The sequence below is a fragment of the Aquarana catesbeiana genome, unplaced genomic scaffold (assembly GCF_042186555.1).
Source record: "Aquarana catesbeiana isolate 2022-GZ unplaced genomic scaffold, ASM4218655v1 unanchor226, whole genome shotgun sequence".
NCBI lineage: Eukaryota > Metazoa > Chordata > Amphibia > Anura > Ranidae > Aquarana > Aquarana catesbeiana.
Window position 1 is genome coordinate 2,041,223 of NW_027362653.1, and position 19,546 is coordinate 2,060,768.

General features: G+C 45.3%; 2 protein-coding genes across 2 annotated transcripts in view; both read right to left on the bottom strand.

The window, feature by feature from the left end:
• LOC141121614 (uncharacterized) overlaps nucleotides 1-19,546 on the bottom strand; it is a 257,821-nt gene that overhangs the window by 202,690 nt on the left and 35,585 nt on the right. The window lies entirely within an intron of this gene.
• Nucleotides 5,901-19,480, bottom strand: LOC141121595 (uncharacterized). Its single transcript, XM_073611244.1, has 8 exons — nucleotides 19,375-19,480; nucleotides 12,665-12,779; nucleotides 12,328-12,462; nucleotides 12,118-12,241; nucleotides 11,904-12,001; nucleotides 11,587-11,814; nucleotides 9,233-9,374; nucleotides 5,901-8,759 (listed from the first exon to the last, which is right to left on the bottom strand). The coding sequence occupies exons 2-8, from the start codon at nucleotides 12,758-12,760 to the stop codon at nucleotides 7,753-7,755; spliced, it is 1,830 nt and encodes a 609-aa protein (XP_073467345.1). The 5' UTR covers nucleotides 12,761-12,779; nucleotides 19,375-19,480; the 3' UTR covers nucleotides 5,901-7,752.

Here is a 19,546-nt window from a genome sequence, read left to right on the forward strand (position 1 = left end):
ACGGACTCTGCTGGGGGCACCTGATGCAAGGACAGACTCTGCTGGGGGCACCTGATGCAAGGACGGACTCTGCTAGAGGCATCTAATGCAAGGACAAACTCTGCAAAGAGGTCTGAAATGCAAGTGCAGGTGAGAGGACGATCAACAAATAAGACCCCCATCTCTACACTAGAATCCCTTACAGCCCCCTTTTCCCTCAGAGCCCTGCTGCCCACCAACCCTATCAAGAGCCCAGAGTCCTTCAGCCTCACTACCCCTCAGGGGCCCTAAAGTTCTCAGCCCCCTTATCCCGAGTATTGGGCCCCACTAACCCCATAGGGGTATCTGCAAGGAGGGACTCTGCTGGGGGCACCTAATGCAAGGACGGACTCTGCTGGGGGCACCTGATGCAAGGACGGACTCTGCTGGGGGCACCTGATGCAAGGACGGACTCTGCTGGAGGCACCTGATGCAAGGACGAACTCTGCTGGGGGCACCTGATGTAAGGACAGACTCTGCTGGGGGCACCTGATGCAAGCATGGACTCTGCTGGGGACACCTGATGCAAGGACGGACTCTGTTGGTGGCAGGCGACGTGGCAGGTGACACGCTCAGGGGTCCCACTGATTCTGCATTATGCTGAGTTGAATGATTTAATTAATTAATTTTAATTTAGGTGTAGGATCTGGGGATGCTGTCCCTCTATCTCTTATTCATCTCAGACTCTAACCACACTCCTTTGAGCCATGCCCATTTAATACATGCCCACTATTGTGCATGAACCACGCCCGTTTTAAATCTTCTCATGCCACGCCTACAAACGCATGCCTCACCCCTAATTATAATGTGACTCCGCCTACAGCCAAAAAAGTGTCCCTAAAATTTTTTTACAATGTTGGCAACTATGCCTGTGTAGTGTAATAAATGCCCTTTGTAGGCCATGTATGGTCAGAATGGTCATTGTCTAATCATTGTCAGTGCTGTTTGTTTAGAGGAACATATTACCAAAATGAAGGGAAATGTTCTGCCTCTGAAGGGGTTATTCTACATTTCCACACTATATGTGTGTATTATCATCTGCTGGAGATAAAAGACATCACAGTGACTATGGAGGAAGAGGACGGACATGACGGGGGGGGTTACTGGGTGTAAATAGAAAATAAAATCTTATCATCTCCTCTGTTGCCACTTCCAGTAATGTCTCCTCTCTATTTCCTCCCGACTCACCTCTCACTCGGAACTTCCTATTTATACCTGACATCACTTCCTCTCTTCCATAGAGACTGTCTGTCTGGGTAGAAGTGAGGTCGCCATCTTGTGGAGCTCAGAGGAATTGCACCCTGTGAAACATCTCATAGTGTGAACACGGCCTTGTGCTGTGTGTCTATGTACTGTATATCCTTATAGATGGAGTCATCTCCTCTCCCACCAAGGGGGGATAGAAATATATTTTTGCCTAGTCCAGCCTTTCTCATCCAGGGTTCCTCCAAAGGGTCCTAAGGGTCCCCAGGGGCGGATCCAGGGGGGGCAACGGGGCAATTGCCCCCTCCAAGAAATTAGTGTGATGAACAGGCCAGTCAGGGCCCAGAGATGAGTGTGTGGGCGGGCCAGTCATCGGGAGTTGGCAGGTGAGTGAGCTCCTAGCGTGGGAGGTGCCGTGGCCCCGGGCGTGACATTTAGGGGGGCGCCAGTATGTGTCACTGGCTGCCTCCTCCTAATTTTATCTTCCGGTGTCCCCGGGCTCCAGACGCCATGTTCAGTGTCCGGTGCCCTGTGATTGGGCGTATGGGGGTCACGTGGGGCGTAGAGCTGGCCTGTCCGTGATTGCTCCTGAAGTCCCGCCTCCACACATGACCCCCATATGCCCAATCACAGAGCGCTGCGCCGGACACTGAACATAGCAGCTACAGCGCAGGGGAGAGAAGCAATGTGAGCCGCCGCTGTCTTCTCCTCCTCCGGACTGATGCAGGCCAGCCAGACATGAAGGTGAGTGAGACTCCCTCGTGACAGTTACTGGCCCGGGGGAGGAGGGGAGAGAGAGAGAGAAAGTCAGTTAGTGTAGTATGGGGGTCAGTTAGTGTAGCATGGCGGTCAGTTAGTGTAGTATGGGGGTCAGTTAGTGTAGTATAATGGTCAGTTAGTGTAGCATGGTGGTCAGTTAGTGTAGCATGGTAGTCAGTTAGTGTAGTATGGGGGTCAGTTAGTGTAGTATGGTGGTCAGTTAGTGTAGCATGGTGGTCAGTTAATGTAGTATGGGGGTCAGTTAGTGTAGTATGGGGGTCAGTTAGTGTATTTTCTGCCAGTGCCCCTCCCGAGACTAGGCTCTGGATCCGCCCCTGGGGGTCCCTTGTTCAATCAACAATTTCTGTCTTTAAGTAACAATTGACATCAATGATCTGTAAGGGGGCAGTCTTCCCACTGATGAAAAACATCTCCTTCTCACATTGATCACTAATTTAAGGGCGTCCTTCTCCCATAGAACACCACTGTAAAGGACCACTACACTGACCACTGATAAAAGGGGATATTCTCCCATTGGTCACTACCCCCATCGTGTTTCCCATGTTCTGCTAATCACCTGCGGGACTGGCACTGGCATTGCAGATGAGGGTATGACAGTGGGTAGTAAGTAAAGGAGAGGAGTGTGGAGGGTATGATAGTGGGCAGTATGTACAGGAGAGGAGTGTGGAGGGTATGACAGTGATCAGTATGTACAGGAAAGGAGTATGTGATGACATAGGGTAGCCACTTCATCCCTTTAAAACCGAACACATATGGCTGATTAAGGCGGTAGTTAAACTCACATGGTGCATTATTGCTATTAAATTAGCCTCAGAACCTGTGTAATTCATATGTGTTTGGGTTTATAGGGATGAGGTCGCAACCATAGTATGACAGTGATGTACAGGAAAAGAGTGTGGAGATTATGACAGTGAGCAGTATGTACAGGAGAGGAGTGTGGAGGGTATGACAGTGGGCAGTATGTACAGGAGAGGAGTGTGGAGGGTATGACAGTGGGCGGTATGTACAGGAGAGGAGTGTGGAGGATATGGCAGTGATCAGTATGTACAGGAGAGGAGTGTGGAGGATATGACAGTGGGCAGTATGTACAGGAGAGGAGTGTGGAGAGTATGATGGGGGCAGTATGTACAGGAGAGGAGTGTGGAGCATATGACAGTGATCAGTATGTACAGGAGAGGAGTCTGGAGGGTATGGCAGTGAGCAGTATGTACAGGAGGGGAATGTGAAGAGTATGACAGTGGGCAGTATGTACAGGAGAGGAGTGTGGAGGGTATGACAATGGGCAGTATGTACAGGAGAGGAATGTGGAGGGTATGATAGTGGGCAATAAGTACAGGAGAGGAGTGTGGAGGGTATGGCAATGGGCAATAAGTACAGGAGAGGAGTGTGGAGCATATGACAGTGGGCAGTATGTACAGGAGAGGAGTGTGGAGGGTATGGCAGTGGGCAATATGTACAAGAGAGGCGTGTGGAGGGTATGGCAGTGGGCAATAAGTACAGGAGAGGAGTGTGGAGGGTATGACAGTGGGCAGTATGTACAGGACAGGAGTGTGGAGGGTATGACAGTGAGCAGTATAGTACAGGAGAGGAGTGTGGAGGGTATGACAGTGGGCAGTATGTACAGGAGAGGAGTGTGGAGGGTATGAAGGTGAGCAGTATAGTACAGGAGATGAGTGTGGAGGGTATGACAGTGGGCAGTATGTACAGGAGAGGAGAGTGAAGGGTTTGACAGTGAGCAGTATAGTACAGGAGAGGAGTGTGGAGGGTATGACAGTGGGCACTATGTTGAAATGAATGGGCTGTCCTCGATGTGAAGTGTGAAATTTATGCCCATGCTTGGTCACACCTCTATGAGTGAACCGAGCCTAACTTTTAGTAAACGCAAAATAACAATTCTCCATAAACATCAATTATTCTATAAATAATCTGCAGGAGGATCGGAGTGCAGGAGGACACAGAGCGAGTGTGCAGGAGACTGCTGGGGGGATTGAAAGGGTATTCAGATCTTCTAAATATATACAACGCCCGACAGTGTGTATTTAGAAGACATGACACTACTACTTTCCTCACAGCCCAGATTCCGGGACTGAGCTGTAGCAGGACAATTACTAGAACTTGTGACTGTCCCAGGTAATCAGGGACAGTTGGCAAGTATGTGTTATGTTGTGTGTTTTATTTTATTATACTGTATATTGACTACTGTATTGCGTGGTTCTGATTGCCCTGCTTGTATTTGTATAACTGTATATTGCAATTTGGATTAATTACACTGTTTAGTTATGTTTTCCTGCACAGCTGGCAAGCCCAGAGAAGCAAGGGTTAACCGGGGCTTTTTTGGGAGGTGCTGCCCTCTCCTGGGAAATCATATAAAAAGGAGAAAGTTACTTCTAGAGAGTTCTGCTCTATGCATGGGACATAAATGGGAGCTGTATCAGCATGTGATTGCTACCATGCCTAAAACCATTCCTTGTGGGATCCAAGGGTATGGACTTGTGCTGGTAAAATGGACTTATGGACTAAAATACTTTTTGATCTGTTAAAGGGATAATTACCTCATGGGGCAATTGGGGAACACCAGGAGCACAACTAAAAGGTCACGTTGAGGATTTCGTAGAGGAATGTGTATGGAGGATGTCTCTGAGAATCGTTAGTTTGTTATATATAACTACTTCAGTAACAGAACTTTGTTATGCCTGATCTGAAATTACTAAAGGGCGCATGCATGGTGTATCAAAAGAACAGGGCTTGGCAGGGGACAAGAGGAGTTAGTGAAGATGCTGTTCCAATGTTCAATAACCAGAGAATCTGTCCAGAGGAGGCTATATTGTCGTGGTCAATGACTACAGTGCTAGTGTCATGTGCATAAGCAACCAGCTAGTCGGGAAGCGGGTGACATGGCAGGGGTGACAGGGGCACTAGTTTTGAAGGAGCTTGGTGGTTAGGATTTTTCTAGAGACTAGTTCCCCACGTATCAGGACTGACCTTGTGACACAGGGTACCCCAGGCACCCTAGGGACATAACCTGGGAGTCACAGGAGATGGAGCGAGGCCTTGAGAGAAAGTTATGCCTCGGGAGAAGAGTAAGCATGGGATATGTACAAGAGTTCTCCATGCGTAACATCTGGATCAATGTCACTGGGAGTGAGGTGACAGGATACTGAGTTGGTGGAGTCCGGTACAAGCTCTGCAGTACCAGCTCAGAAATGCTGTACAATGAGAGAAGTAGAGTATTCTGAAGCATAATGAGGAACTGTGTCCATAGTGATCAATGAAGTAACCAGAAGTGTGCCACGGATTACAAAGAGTTTACTGTGTTCTAGCAGAGGATCCTTGCTTCTAACCACTTCCCACCCACTGTAAACATACATGCTGCCTCTCATCGGGTGGGCTTTGACGCCATACATGCGTCCCTATGTAAACACTTTACTGTGATAAGAGCGCACTCCCTGCTTACTTGTGATCGGGCATGCTTGCAATCACGTGACCGCTGTGACTGCCAATCACAGCAGTCAGGGCCGGGAGGTGGCAGCAGGAAGGGGTTAAGATGGAGTGCTGCCTTAATTCTGTATAATTATTAGTCAACCTCAGCCCGCCTTTGGGGGCACTAGCAAGCGCTCGCTCCCGGTCCCGCACTTGGGCGCAGTAAGCCCCGCCCACAACATTACATAGTGACGTGCACGCTTGAGTGAGAGCAATAATTCTGGGCCATTATTCAGGGTGAATTCCAAACTGATGACCTGTAGAGGCTTCTTAAGCGTCCCCTATGAGCAATGTTTGGATACTGAAGCTTCTCGTCATTGCACCAAACACCATTTTTTTCATTCAATAAAATTTTTATTATAATTTTACTTTTAACAAGATTGCAGTAAAAAAAAAAAAGTAGAAATCCAATTGGACAGGAAATCTACTCGTCTGGAATATTGAGACTTGAGTCGTTAGGGCTGCTGTTAGAAATCTTGGGGCCCCGTACAGCCTACCTGACAGGGCTCCCCCCGCTGAAAATATTTTCACTAAAAATACACTAAAATCATTATTAGTGGACACAAACATAATATAACTTACAAAATGACTACTAAATCTAAGAGATAAAACTGTACTGAGTTAATAAATCTCTGTGTGGGAATGGGGTGGGGCTCATTCACATGGGTGCTGGGGCCTGTACGGTGTAAATCAGTATTGTTTTATATATGGCACGAGCCCCTGGAGCTGTGTGCAGGCAGTTCATGTTACGCTATGGGGATGCAGCAGCTGTATGAACACAGCCGCAGGTCCTAATTTGACAGGTGTGTGGGCATAGGTGTACGGCCCGAGCACAGACAGTATTCAACGTGATAGTGTGGGGTTGAAGGAGTTAAAGTAAGCGATGAGAAGGGAATAAACTGTATGCAATCAAATTCTCTATGAAGATTGTTCTGAACGTGAAAGTATATGTGAATGAGCCCTTATTATCATTTTCAAATGATTTTTTACAGCCTTGTTTGGGGGGGCTATGGTAATATATTGGGGAACTAAACAGACCCCTGATGTCTCACTTTCGAGACAGATAAAGCAATTAAGGACAATTAAGGATTCCTCAGTCCTTTTCATTGCAGCCTCAGCTGCACTGCAGATGAATGAACAGGAAGTGCTCTATACAGAGGCTCCCTGTTCACACATAAACTGAAGCATAGTAAACACAAATTGCTATGCTTCAGTTATAAATAACACAGGAGTGATTAGTACCAATCACGCACTGTGTTCATACAGGAAAGGAAGGGGCTCTTAAATATAACAGAGCTGTAGGGGGATGAGCACCTTGAGGAGGGGGAATCAGAGAGGCAGGGGAACTGATCCCTCTGTGGCTCCACCTGCAGCAGCTGAAAGCCAGCAGGATGGAGAGGAATAGAAGCTGTCTGTGCTGCAGTGGAAGCCACAGGGGGATTGTTTTGGAGTGAGAAGGCAGTACAGCCAGCCCTTCTGCTTGTAAGGTGCCTGGGAACCCCCCCGTTGAACTGATGGGGCCTGGGCTCCATACAGGAGGGCCGGTTGTACTGCCTTATCAGCGGCCCTGGTTCCACTACACAACTTGTTACATTATTAAAACAAAATATTGTAGAAAAGAAAGGAGAACAACATGGAATTGTTCTGCTGTGTTCACACTCTTAACATTAGAGCTCCCCCTAGCTGCAGCCTGGTAATAACATTGCTAGGAGGTCTATTCATTTAGTTGCAACATACTCCCCCATCTTTAAATAAAGCTCTCCTAACATTTAGGGTCCTATTCAATAAAAAAAAAGTGCATATCAATTTATCCGGTGAAAGTGCTTGTACATTCCTTCTGTGTGAATGGGGGTTGTTTTCCATTAATCTAAAATGTAAAATACCATATGTAGCCACTAGATGGTGCTAATTCCTATCATCAGACCTTTTCCTTGCAGCCTCAGCTGCACTACAGATGAATGAACAGGAAGTTCTCTATACAGAAGCCCCCTGTTCATTCACAAACTGAAGCATAGTAGACACAGTTTTTTCTACTGCTATCAATGGCCAACACGGTACAACACTTCATCCATGTCTTTGGTGATCTCTGATCTCCTTATGAACTGTTTCTTACATGATGATCAACCATGGAGTATATCTGAGGTGTATGTCAGGGTGTGCTTCTTCCCCACATGAGAGTTCTGATGTCCAGCAACAGTCATATAGAAGACATTTCCTGTACTAATAAACCTCAGGGGTTGTGTGGGGTCCAATGTACAGGAAGACAGGACTTCAGTGAGGAACAATTCCCTCACTCAGGACAGGAAAGTGTCTTCTTCTACTCTGATGTCTATAAAGATTGGACTTCACTGTAAAACATTTCCCGCACTCAGAACAGGAATACGGCTTCTCACCTGTGTGAGATCTCTGATGTGTGGAAAGACTGGCCTTTAATGAAAAACATTTCCCGCACTCAGAACAGGAATACGGCTTCTCACCTGTGTGAAATCTCTGATGTTTGGAAAGATTGGACTTCAATGAAAAACATTTACCGCACTCAGAACAGGAATATGGCTTCTCACCTGTGTGAGATCTCTGATGTTTGGTAAGACAGGACTTCCGTGAAAAGCATTTCCCACACTCAGGACAGGAATAAGGCTTTTTCTCTGTGTGACACCTCTGATGTTCATTAAGCTGGGACTGATCTGAGAAACATTTCCCGCACTCAGGACAACAAAACAATGGCTTCTTTCCACAGTGGGACCTTTGATGTTTATAAAGCTGGGATGCCTGTAAAAAACCTTTTCCACACTCAGGGCAGGAATGTGGCTTCTCACCTGTGTGCGATCTTCGATGTGTATACAGGTGGGGTAACTGTGAAAAACATTCCCCGCACTCAGAACAGGAATATGGTTTTTCATCCGTATGCAATCTTTGATGTCTGTAAAGACTGTATTTCAACAAAAAACATTTCCCGCACTCAGGACAGGAATACTCCTTCTTACCCGTATGAGATTTTTTATGCGCAATAAATCGGCATTTATAACGAAAATATTTCCCGCACTCAGTACAGGAAAACCTCTTCTCTGTTGGAAGGACGGCACCGTCCCTCACAGTCTGAGGTTCCTCAGGATAAGAGGAATACGATGGTCCATCTACACTGTGTGGTGCCGGATGGACATTTGAGGTAGCCGGGTTTTCTCCTGGACTATACTGTGTGATGTCCTCATCTTCTACTTTACAGTCTGGAGACAAAGTGAGACAATCCTCTGAGGTTTTCCTCATCTCCCGTCCATCTACTAAAATAGAGATAAAAAGATTATTACTAGACATGAGCTGATTGGTTCCCCTAAACCAGGACTCCGCCCACATCAGGCAGCTTTGTCTCTGAGGATCTTACAATTCCATCCTCAAGGTAACTAGTAAATGGGTCCTCTGATCTCCTACCAGTTCATTTCTTTATTCATGGACCTTAGTCACAGAGTGAGGAAACAACGAGAACTGTCTTTTATAGGAGTGACAGTGATGAGGGGATTATAGGACGAGTGTCCCCACCCCCTCTATCACTCATTGCCATCTTCCCAACACAAGAAGTCCTGCACTTCCTTATTTAGTCGATGATTTAGTCATGAATAAAAGCGGGGCTGAGCTCCACCAAAGGTCAGAGAGTGAGGAAGGGGGGGGGGAGAACAACCAAGATGAAGACTGGACTGATCCGAACCAATCAGTGAGCAGTATGGGTGAAAGAATGTATTTAGTGTTAATCACCCACCTGTGCTGATCTCTGTAGGAGTGTCCTCCTCTATAAATGTCCCCGTTATTCCATCCTTCTCCATAGACTGCTGATCTCCCCTCACATACCTCTCTTCTTCTTCTGCTTTACCCTCAACTTTAATATGTATTAGATCTTCACCCTAAACCAGGAGAATGAGAAAAAATATCATCTGTAAAACATAAGCTTTAATATTGTAACATTCTCCCCAAAAAATGCACATTATTTCCACAAATCCATGTTCTAGATGTTCCATCCCAAAAAAACCTTATAATGGTAAGGGATGGTGTGATCTTCCTGTGTGGAAGCTCGGGAATATAGAGGATGGGGACATCTCTTCCTGGTATTTGGTGGCTCCATCATATCCTTGTGTCCTTCTGAAAACTCCTCCATAACTCCATATTCATCAACCTCCACTTTAACCACCTCAATACAGGGCACTTACACCCCCTTCCTGCCCAGGCCATTTTTCAGTTTTCAGCGCTGTCGCACTTTGAATGACAATTGCGCGGTCATGTTACACTGCACCTTAATTAAATTTTTATCATTTTTTTCCCCACAAATAGAGCTTTCTTTTGGTGGTATTTGATCACCTCTGCGGTTTTTATTTATTGCGCTATAAACAAAAGAAGAGGGACAATTTTGAAAAAACACAATATTTTTTACTTTTTGCTGTAATAAATATCCAATTTTTTTTTTTTTTTTTTAACAAATTTTTTCCTCAGTTTAGGCTGATGTGTATTCTTCTACATATTTTTGGTAAAAAAAAATTGCGATAAGCGTATATTGATTGGTTTGCGCAAAAGTTATAGCGTCTACAAAATAGGGGATAGATTTATAGCATTTTTATTATTTATTTATTTTTTACTAGTAATGCCGGCGATCTGCAATTTTTATTGTGACTACGATATTGCGGCGGACACATCGGACACTTTTGACACATTTTTGGGACCATTCACATTTATACAGCGATCAATGCTATAAAATTGCATTGATTACTGTGTAAATGTGACTGGCAGGGAAGGGGTTAACACTAGGGGGCGCTCGAGGGGTTATTGTATGACCTAAGGAGGTGATTCTAACTGTGGGGGGAGGGGACTGACTGGGGGAGGTGACCGATCGCTGTCCCTATGTACAAGGGACACGCCATCGGTATCCTCTCCTCTCTGACAGGACGTGGATCTGTGTTTACATGCACAGATCCACGCTCCTGCTCTGTTACCCGGCAATCGCGGGTGCCCGGCGGACATCGCGGCCGCCGGGCACACGCACCGGGTCCCGAGTGACGGAGCGGGCAGTGACGCCCCCTAGTGGCTCGGGAAGGCGAGGACGTCATATGACATCCTCCCAGAACAACAGAAGCCTCGTCCAGCCGTCATATGACGGTGGGCGGTGGCTTAGTGGTTAAACTCTTCTTTAACCAGTTCCCACCAGGCCACTATACATAAATGGCTGGGTGGGAGCTTCGACATTCTCACTGGATGTACCCGTCAGAACCTGGAACCGCACAGCGGTGCAATCATGTGATGGCTGTGTCCCTCGTACACAGCACATCACAGATCAGGGCATAGGCACTGTGATTGGCCCTCCCGATCATGTGATGGCTGTGTCCAATCACAGCCATCAAACAATGTAAACAAAGACACATGTCTTTGTAGCGGCTCTCCCCGCTAAGTGAGCTCAGTGCAAGGGAGGGGGAAGGGGATGCTGCAACATGTCAGATCTTTGTCTGTAGCTTATGATTTTGCTGTTCAGCTACACACAGATCAGTCAGTGCAGCCATCCCACAAAGCACCATTTGTTCCTGTCCTAGTGTCCCATCAACATCTGTCACAGTGTAATAGTGCACACAAACATCAGCAATAGTGTTCCATTTCAACATCAACATCTGTCAATGTCCCTAGTAGACCGTCAACATCTGTCGGAGTCCACCGGTGGACAATCAACATCTGTCACAGTGTACAAGTGCACAAAAAAAAATAAAAATAAAAAAATCGGTCAATAAAATAAACAATTTAAAGCGCCCCCATCTCCCCGTGCTTGTGTGCAAAGGCAAGCGCACGCGTTGGTCCCATGCGCATACGTAAATGGCGATCTCACAACACATGTGAAATATTGCCACGAACGTCAGAGCGAGAGCAATAATTCTAACACCAGATCTCCTCTGTAACTCTAAACTGGTAACCTGTAAAGGCTATTAAAATGTTGCTTATGGAGATTTTTAAACACTAAAGTTTGGCCCCATTTTACAATTCACAATTTTAATCAAATATAATAAAAGATATAATAAAACATTCATTGTAACAAACATGCTGTGTATAAATCATAACCACCAATAACTGTCAATCATCTACCTGATGATGGTGAGGGATGGTGTGACCTTCCTGTGTGGAATCCCAGGAATACAGAGGACGGGGACATCTCTCTGGTGGGTTTCTGTAGATGGATGACTCCACCATGGTGTCCTGGTACAGATCTTTGTGTCCTTTTACAAACCCTGACTCCTCCATCACAACATTCTCATCATCCTCCTCTTTTATCTCTTCTTTAACATCAATTTTTGAATCTCTCAGGTTTCTACTCTGAATATATAATAAAAATGACACCAATTGTAACAATGCAGATAATGTACAGATCCTAATGATACTATCAGTGATTGTTCCTCATCTACCTGATGATGGAGAGGGATGGTGTGATCTTCCTGTGTGGAATCCCGGGAATACAGAGGACGGGGACATCTCTCTGGTGGGTTCCCATTACTGGATCCATCTGTAGGAAACACACACACTGACTGAATACATTGTTTCTATGTGTTTATCAGATGATGGGGGATCTAGGTGGACCCTCCGTACTGCTCTCTCCTTTACAATAAAGTCTCCTCTTACCCGGTGATGTGAGGGGCGGCTGATTGTCCATCATGACGTCCTTGTAGAGATCCTTGTGTCCTTCTAAATACTCCCACTCCTCCATGGAGAAATAGACAGTGACATCCTGACACCTTATAGGAACCTGACACACACAATGATACAGTCACCATCCAGACACATCCCTTGTCTGTTACTGGATAATGTCCCAGAATTCCCAGCACCGCTCACCTCTCCTGTCAGCAGCTCCATCATCTTCTTGGTGACTTCTAGAATCTTCTGCATGTTGTGTCTCTCAGGTTTTAGGGAGTCACATGGAGGCACTGTGATGGTCATATGATCACCTGACTTCAGAGGAGGAAATCTCTATATATTGGAAAATCAATAGGAATATCATGTTAGAATACCAGAATCCTCCTCACCTCTCCGGTCAGGTCTGGGATTTATTAATAGAGATAAGAGAGATGTCATGTGACCTCCCAGAATCCTCCTCACCTCTCCGGTCAGGTCTGGGATTTATTAATAGAGATAAGAGTGATGTCATGTGACCTCCCAGAATCCTTCTCACCTCTCCAGTCAGCAGGTAGATGATCTCCAGGGTAAAGTGCAGTATCCTCTCAGTTATGTGACCCTGGACCTCCTCCATCTTAATTGATGTGGTCATGAGATCTATGCGGGTTTCCCTGTAGACAGAGAATTATCTGGACTGTATTAATTGCACAATAGGATGGGGATGTAAAGGGTTAATAAACGAGCTGCCCCAAGTGGGAATTGGCACATATTACAGGGAAGCACCTCCCTACACATCTTGTTGCTTGTTAAATATCACAGAGATAATTAGTTATAGAGGGATCAGAAATCCCAGATTGGAGGACTATGCTATCTTATAAAAGAGTAGTTCCAGGAAGAAGACACAGAATTGGACCACATGACTTTCCATGGAAGGACTGCATGTACTGTCTTCCTTTGTTCTAATAGTTTAACTGTAGCAGCTTCTGTGTATATCTGAAGACTGGCGATAGAAGTTTTTCTGTCCTATTGTTATTATCTCACATACCCAGTGCCAGATAGCTCAGCCTGTGCTACTGTATGTGTATAGTGCTCACATTGCAGTATACAATTACATGACCCTCTTTATTTAAATAGAGCTTATATTAAGCTCCTGTTACCGTAGTTAACTTCTGTTCCTTCTGGTCTGGGATTCTCTAGCTAGCTTTATTTCAGGGCTCAGTAAACAGCTTAGGGTAGAGACAGATTAGGCATCCAATGGCCCATAGATAGCTAAGGCTCCATTCACACCTGAGCGTTTTGTAGCTTGAAGCCTGAAGCTACAAAACGCTGGAGGGGAAAAAATCAATTATTCTCTATGGAGATGGTTCACATCTCCACTCCAAAACGCCTGAAGCCCTACGCCTGAAGCTCAAACAAGTTCTGGACCCTTTTTTGTCACGCGAATCGGGCAGATTTGGGCATTTTTCTGCTTTTTACATTGGTGACCTTTTGCCCTGCACAAAATCGCAGCAAATCGTGCTAAAAAACGCTGCAAATCGCGGTAAAAACGCTGCAAAATCGCGGTAAAAATTGCGTGATTTTCTGCCTGAAAACGCCGAGGTCAGGTGTGAATGGGGTCTTAAGGTCCAACTGCATGGCAGATTAGAAACTGTTAGGGGCTGAGAAGCAGATTACATAGGTTGATCCTTCAGTGCATCACCACCAACCCAGTGTTCAGCCTTTCTACTGATAAGTATCTATTTTCTTGTGTTGTTATATACTGGGTAAAGTAGTTTCTCTCCTCACAAGCATTTTGCTTGGATTACGGGCTAATTTATTATTGTTAACTCCTTTATTTGGGGGTGGAAGAAGAGCTCTGCACTGGGGGGGTGGTTTGGAGAGAATTTAAGGTGGAGTTCATTTTCGGTTGTAAACTGGCCTGTGAGATATGCATTGTTGAGTCCTGCACTCTGTGCATAGCTTATTCCTAAATTCTGCACCCTCTTCATAACTCACTCCTAAACCGTAATTTACTCCTTCACCCTGCGTGTAATTCACTCCCTAACCCTGCGTGTAATTCACTCCCTAAACCTGCGTGTAATTCACTCCCAAACCCTGTGTGTAATTCAATCCTTAACCCTGCATGTAATTTACTTCTGAACCCTGTGTGTAATTCACTCCTGAACCCTGCATGTAATTTACTTCTGAACCCTGCATGTAATTTACTACTGAACCCTGCATGTAATTTACTCCTGAACCCTGCATGTAATTTACTCCTGAACCCTGTGTGTAATTCACTCCTGAATCCTGCGAGTATTGCACTTCTGAACCCTGTGCATAATGCACTCCTGAAACCTGCGTGTAATGCACTCCTGAACCCTGCACCTTGTACGTAATGCACTCCTGAACCCTGCACCCTGTGCGTAATGCACTCCTGAACCCTGCACCTTGTGCGTAATGCACTCCTGAACCCTGCACCTTGTGCGTAATGCACTCCTGAACCCTGCAACTTGTACGTAATGCACTCCTGAACCCTGCGCCCCTGTGCATAAAGCACTCCTGAACCCTGCACCCTGTGCATAATGCGCTCCTGAACCCTGCACCCTGTGCATAATGCACTCCTGAACCCTGCACCCTGTGCATAATGCACTCCTGAACCGTGCATGTAATTCACTCCTGAACCCTGCATGTAATGCACTCCTGAACCCTGCACCTTGTACGTAATGCACTCCTGAACCCTGCATTTTGTGCATAATGCACTCCTGAACTCTGTAACTTGTGCGTAATGCACTCCTGAACCCTGCAACTTGTGCGTAATGCACTCCTGAACCCTGCAACTTGTTCGTAATGCACTCCTGAACACTGCGCACTGTGCGTAATTCACTCCTGAACCCTGCACCCCTGTGCATAAAGCACTCCTGAACCCTGCACTTAATCCACTCCTGAAATATGTGCATAATTCACTCCTGAACCCTGCACCCTGTGCATAATTCACTCCTGAACTCTGCACCCTGTGCATAATTCACTCCTGAACTCTGCAGCCTGTGCATAATTTACTCCTGAACCCTGTCATAATTCACTCCTTAACCCTCACCCTGTACATAATGCACTCCTGAACCCTGCACCCTGTGCATAATTCACTCCTGAACCCTGCACCCTGTGCATAATTCACTCCTGAACCCTGCGCATAATGCACTCCTGAACCCTCACCCTGTACATAGTGCACTCCTGAACCCTCACCCTGTACATAATGCACTCCTGAAACCTGCACACCCCCCCCCCCTTCCCCCGCCATTACCCAATCTGACAGCTAGCAGCGATCTACTCCCCCTCCACTAGCTGTGCTGTGGAGCGCTGTAGTAGTTCACTCTCTCTTCCTGCCAGTGTATCGGCTTACCTGTACAGGATTTAAGGGCACACAGATATACGGATAGATCTGCAGGAGACTTGCATGGCACCAACAATCTGCTGATCGCTAATCCAATGCTTTACAGGCTCCAGAAACAAAAAATAATAAATGCATGTTTTTTTACCTGCAAAAAAAAAATTGCATTTATTCTTTTTTTGTTAAAAGGTGAACTTATGCTTTAAACTAAGGGTCTGATGTGGATTTTAAAGGGAAATCAAGCTTTTTTTTGTTTTTTGTGTGAGATACCCCTTTAAAATCCATACCAGTTTTAGAGGTGCTGGTATGTGTTTTGGGTGGGAACTCTTGTCTTCCTCAACATGGTGACCAGGTACTTTGCCAAGGGGGTCCCCTCCTGGCAAGGCACCCCTAATTTTGAGGGCATGTTGCTTATTTTAGGAGGCGAGGAGAGCACACACTCGCCCCCCCCCCCCCTTCCTGACCAGTCAGGCTGAATACTTGGATTAAGGGTCTGATATTTTTGGGGAACTTCACCCATTTTTTAACCCCTTAAAACTCATACTATACTCTAAAGGGTCTAGTATGTATTTTGGGGGGACACTAGGCAAATGTTTTTTCTTCATTTTTGTTGTATGATGTGTTACAGTAACATTTACAATCAGAAAATAAATTATACAACATAAACTGTCGGCAAATGATATTTAATTCCGGATTCTTTAAGAAAAAAAAAAAAGGAAGGAAGTACACAGACCCCTATACAGGTCATTAAAAATACAGTGCCTTGCAAAAGTATTTACCCCCCCCCCCCCCTTGGCTTTTTACCTATTTTGTTACATTACAGCCTTTGGTTCAATGTTTTTTTTTAATCTGAATTATATGTGACTGACCAGAACACAATAGTCTAAGTTGGTGAAGTAAAATTAGAAAAATATATATATAAAACTATTTTTCAGAAATAAAAAACTGATAATTGGCATGTGCGTATGTATTCACCCCCCTTTGTTATGAAGCCCATAAAAAGCTCTGGTGCAACCAATTACCTTCAGAAGTCACATAATTAGTGAAATTATGTCCACCTGTGTGCAATCTTATGCCCTGTACACACAATCGGACTTTCCGACAACAAAACCGCAGAATTTTGTTTGAAGGTTGTTGGCTCCAACTTGTATTGCATACACACGGTCACACAAATGTTGACCAACAATTACGAACGTAGTGACGTACTATGTGGTTTTTCAGCTCTTTAGCGCCACCCTTTGGGCTCCTTCTGCTAATTTCGTGTTAGTAGAAGTTTGGTGAGTGTTGATTCGTGCTTTTCTTTTTGCATTTTTTCATTTAGCAATACTATTATTATTATTCTTCATTATTATCCCAATAAAGAAGAAGAGAATTGTGCGCTGCATTTGGAGATTTCATAATTTGCCGTGTCATGAATGTTAATTCTCCATTACAAACGCTAGTTTACAAGACCGACCGCTTCTGAGCATGTTTGAACTTTTGTGTGCGGACTTGTATACACACGATCGGACTTTCCGGCAACAAAGTTTTGTTTGCGGAAAATTTGAGAACCTGCTAGCCAACATTTGTTGGCAGAAAGTCCGACAGCAAATGTTCGATGGAGCGTACACATGGTCAGACTTTCAGTCAACAAGCTCACATCCAACATTTCCCGTCGGAAAATCTGTGTGTACAGGGCATAAGTGTCACATGATCTGTCATTACATATACACACCTTTTAGAAAGGCCCCAGAGGCTGCAACATCTAAGCAAGAGGCACCACTAACCAAACACTGCCATGAAGACCAAGGAAGAGACAATGTTGTTGAGAAGTACAAGTCAGGGTTAGGTTATAAAAAAATATACAAATCTTTGACGATCTCTAGGAGCACCATCAAATCTATCATAACCAAATGGAAAAAACATGGCACAACAGCGAACCTGCCAAGAGACGGCCGCACACCAAAACTCACAGACCGGGCAAGGAGGGCATTAATCAGAGAGGAGCACAGAGACCTAAGGTAACCCTGGAGGAGCTGCAGAGTTCCACAGCAGAGACTGGAGTATCTATACATAGGATGACAATAAGCCGTACGCTCCATAGAGTTGGGCTTTATGGTAGAGTGACCAGAAGAAAGCCATTACTTTCAACAAAAAACAAAATGGCACGTTTTGAGTTTGCGAAAAGGCATGTGGGAGAATCCCAAAATGTATGGAGGAAGGTGCTATGGTCTGATTAGACAAAAAAATTGAACTTTTTGGCCATCAAAGAAAACGCTATGTCTGGCGCAAACCCAACACATCACATCACCCAAAGAACACCATCCCCACTGTGAAACATGGTGGTGGCAGTATCATGCTGTGGGGATGTTTTTCAGCAGTCGGGACGGGGAAACTGGTCAGAGTTGAGGGAAAGAAGGATGGTGCTAAATACAGGGATATTCTTAGGCAAAACAAGTACTACTTTGTGTGTGATTTGAGGCTAGGATGGAGGTTCACCGACAATGACCCCAAACACACTGCTAAAGCAACACTTGAGTGGTTTAAGGGGAAACATGTAAATGTGTTGGAATGGCCTAGTCAAAGCCCAGATCTCAATCCAATAGAAAATCTGTGGTCAGACTTAAAGATTGCTGTTCACAAGTGCAAACATCCAACTTGAAGGAGCTGGAGCAGTTTTGCAAGAAGGAATGGGCAAAAATCCCAGTGGTAAGATGTGGCAAGCTCATAGAGACTTAAAGTGGTTGTATAGTCTTTTTTTTTACTTTTACCTACAGGTAAGCCTATAATAAGGCTTACCTGTAGGTAAAAAAAATATCTCCTAAACCTTTACGGTTTAGGAGATATTCCCCTTGCTATGCGCTGCTGAATGCAGCGGCGCATGCGCACAGGGGATTCTCGGCTGAAGCCCGGCAGCTGCCGGACCTTGCTGAGTAAGAAATCTCCCGCGCGCATGTGCGGGAGTGATGACATCGCGGCTCAAGCCACTCACAGCGCTGGAACCGCGATACCCGGAAGACACGCCGAGGCAACATGACAGCTCCCTCGGCGTGGACCAGGTAAGATACTGACGCCTCGTTCTAAGGTAAGTATTTCATAATGAGCTAGTATGCGGTGCATACTAGCTCATTATGCCTTTTGCTTTACAGGGTTAAAAAAAAAAAAAATTGCGGGTATACAACCGCTTTAACCAAAGTGACTTGGAGCTGTGATAGCCGCAAAAGGTGGCTCTACAAAGTATTGACTTTAGGGGGGTGAATAGTTATGCACGTTGACTTTTTCTGTTATTTTGTCCTATTTGTTGTTTTCCTCACAATAAAAAAAAAATATATATAAAATCTTCAAAGTTGTGGGCATGTTCTGTAAATTAAATGATGCAAATCCTCAAACAATCCATGTTAATTCCAGGTTGTGAGGCAACAAAACACGAAAAATGCCAAGGGGGGTGAATACTTTTGCAAGGCACTGTACAGACTCTTGGAGGCCAAATGGAATTCTTTAAAAATATTTGTTTGTATTGGTACATGTTCCCCAGGGCAGTGCCCACCCCCATGCTGTTGCTTCGACACCCCTTTGCCTATTAGCCCAGAAAATGGGCATTTTTAAACCGACAGATTTGGCTCCCATTGATTTCAATAGGGTATGGCATCCGAAGTTCTTTGAAGGTCATCAAATAACACTCCAACCGAACCCAGTTCATCTCATCTCCAGTGAGAAGGTGACACATCTCCAAAATTAATAAAATGTTTCGGCCCCGTAAGTGGGGAAATGTTCTGCCCCTGAAGGGGTTAATCTAGGTTTCCACACTATATATGTGTGTATCATCATCTGCTGGAGATAAAAGACATCACAGTGACTATGGAGGAAGAGGACGGACATGACGGGGGGTTACTGGGTGTAAATAGAAAATAAGATCTTATTACCTCCTCTACTGCCACTTCCAGCAATGTCTTCTCTCTACTTCCTCCTCACTCACCTCTCACACGGAACTTCCTGTCTGTACCTGACATCACTTCCTGTCTGTATTCCATAGACACTTACTGTCTGGGTAGAAGTGAGATCACCACCTCGTGGAGCTCAGAGGAACTGCAGCCC

Bases quoted from the DNA above. Each gene is read 5' to 3' on its own strand.
- LOC141121595 (XM_073611244.1), bottom strand. From the start codon at position 12,760: ATGACCACATCAATTAAGATGGAGGAGGTCCAGGGTCACATAACTGAG. The intron at 12,463-12,664 runs GTGAGAAGGATT...TCCAATATATAG, and splicing joins TCTACCTGCTGACTGGAGAG to AGATTTCCTCCTCTGAAGTC. The intron at 9,375-11,586 runs GTAGATGATTGA...CTCCTGGTTTAG, and splicing joins CCATCCCTCACCATCATCAG to GGTGAAGATCTAATACATAT.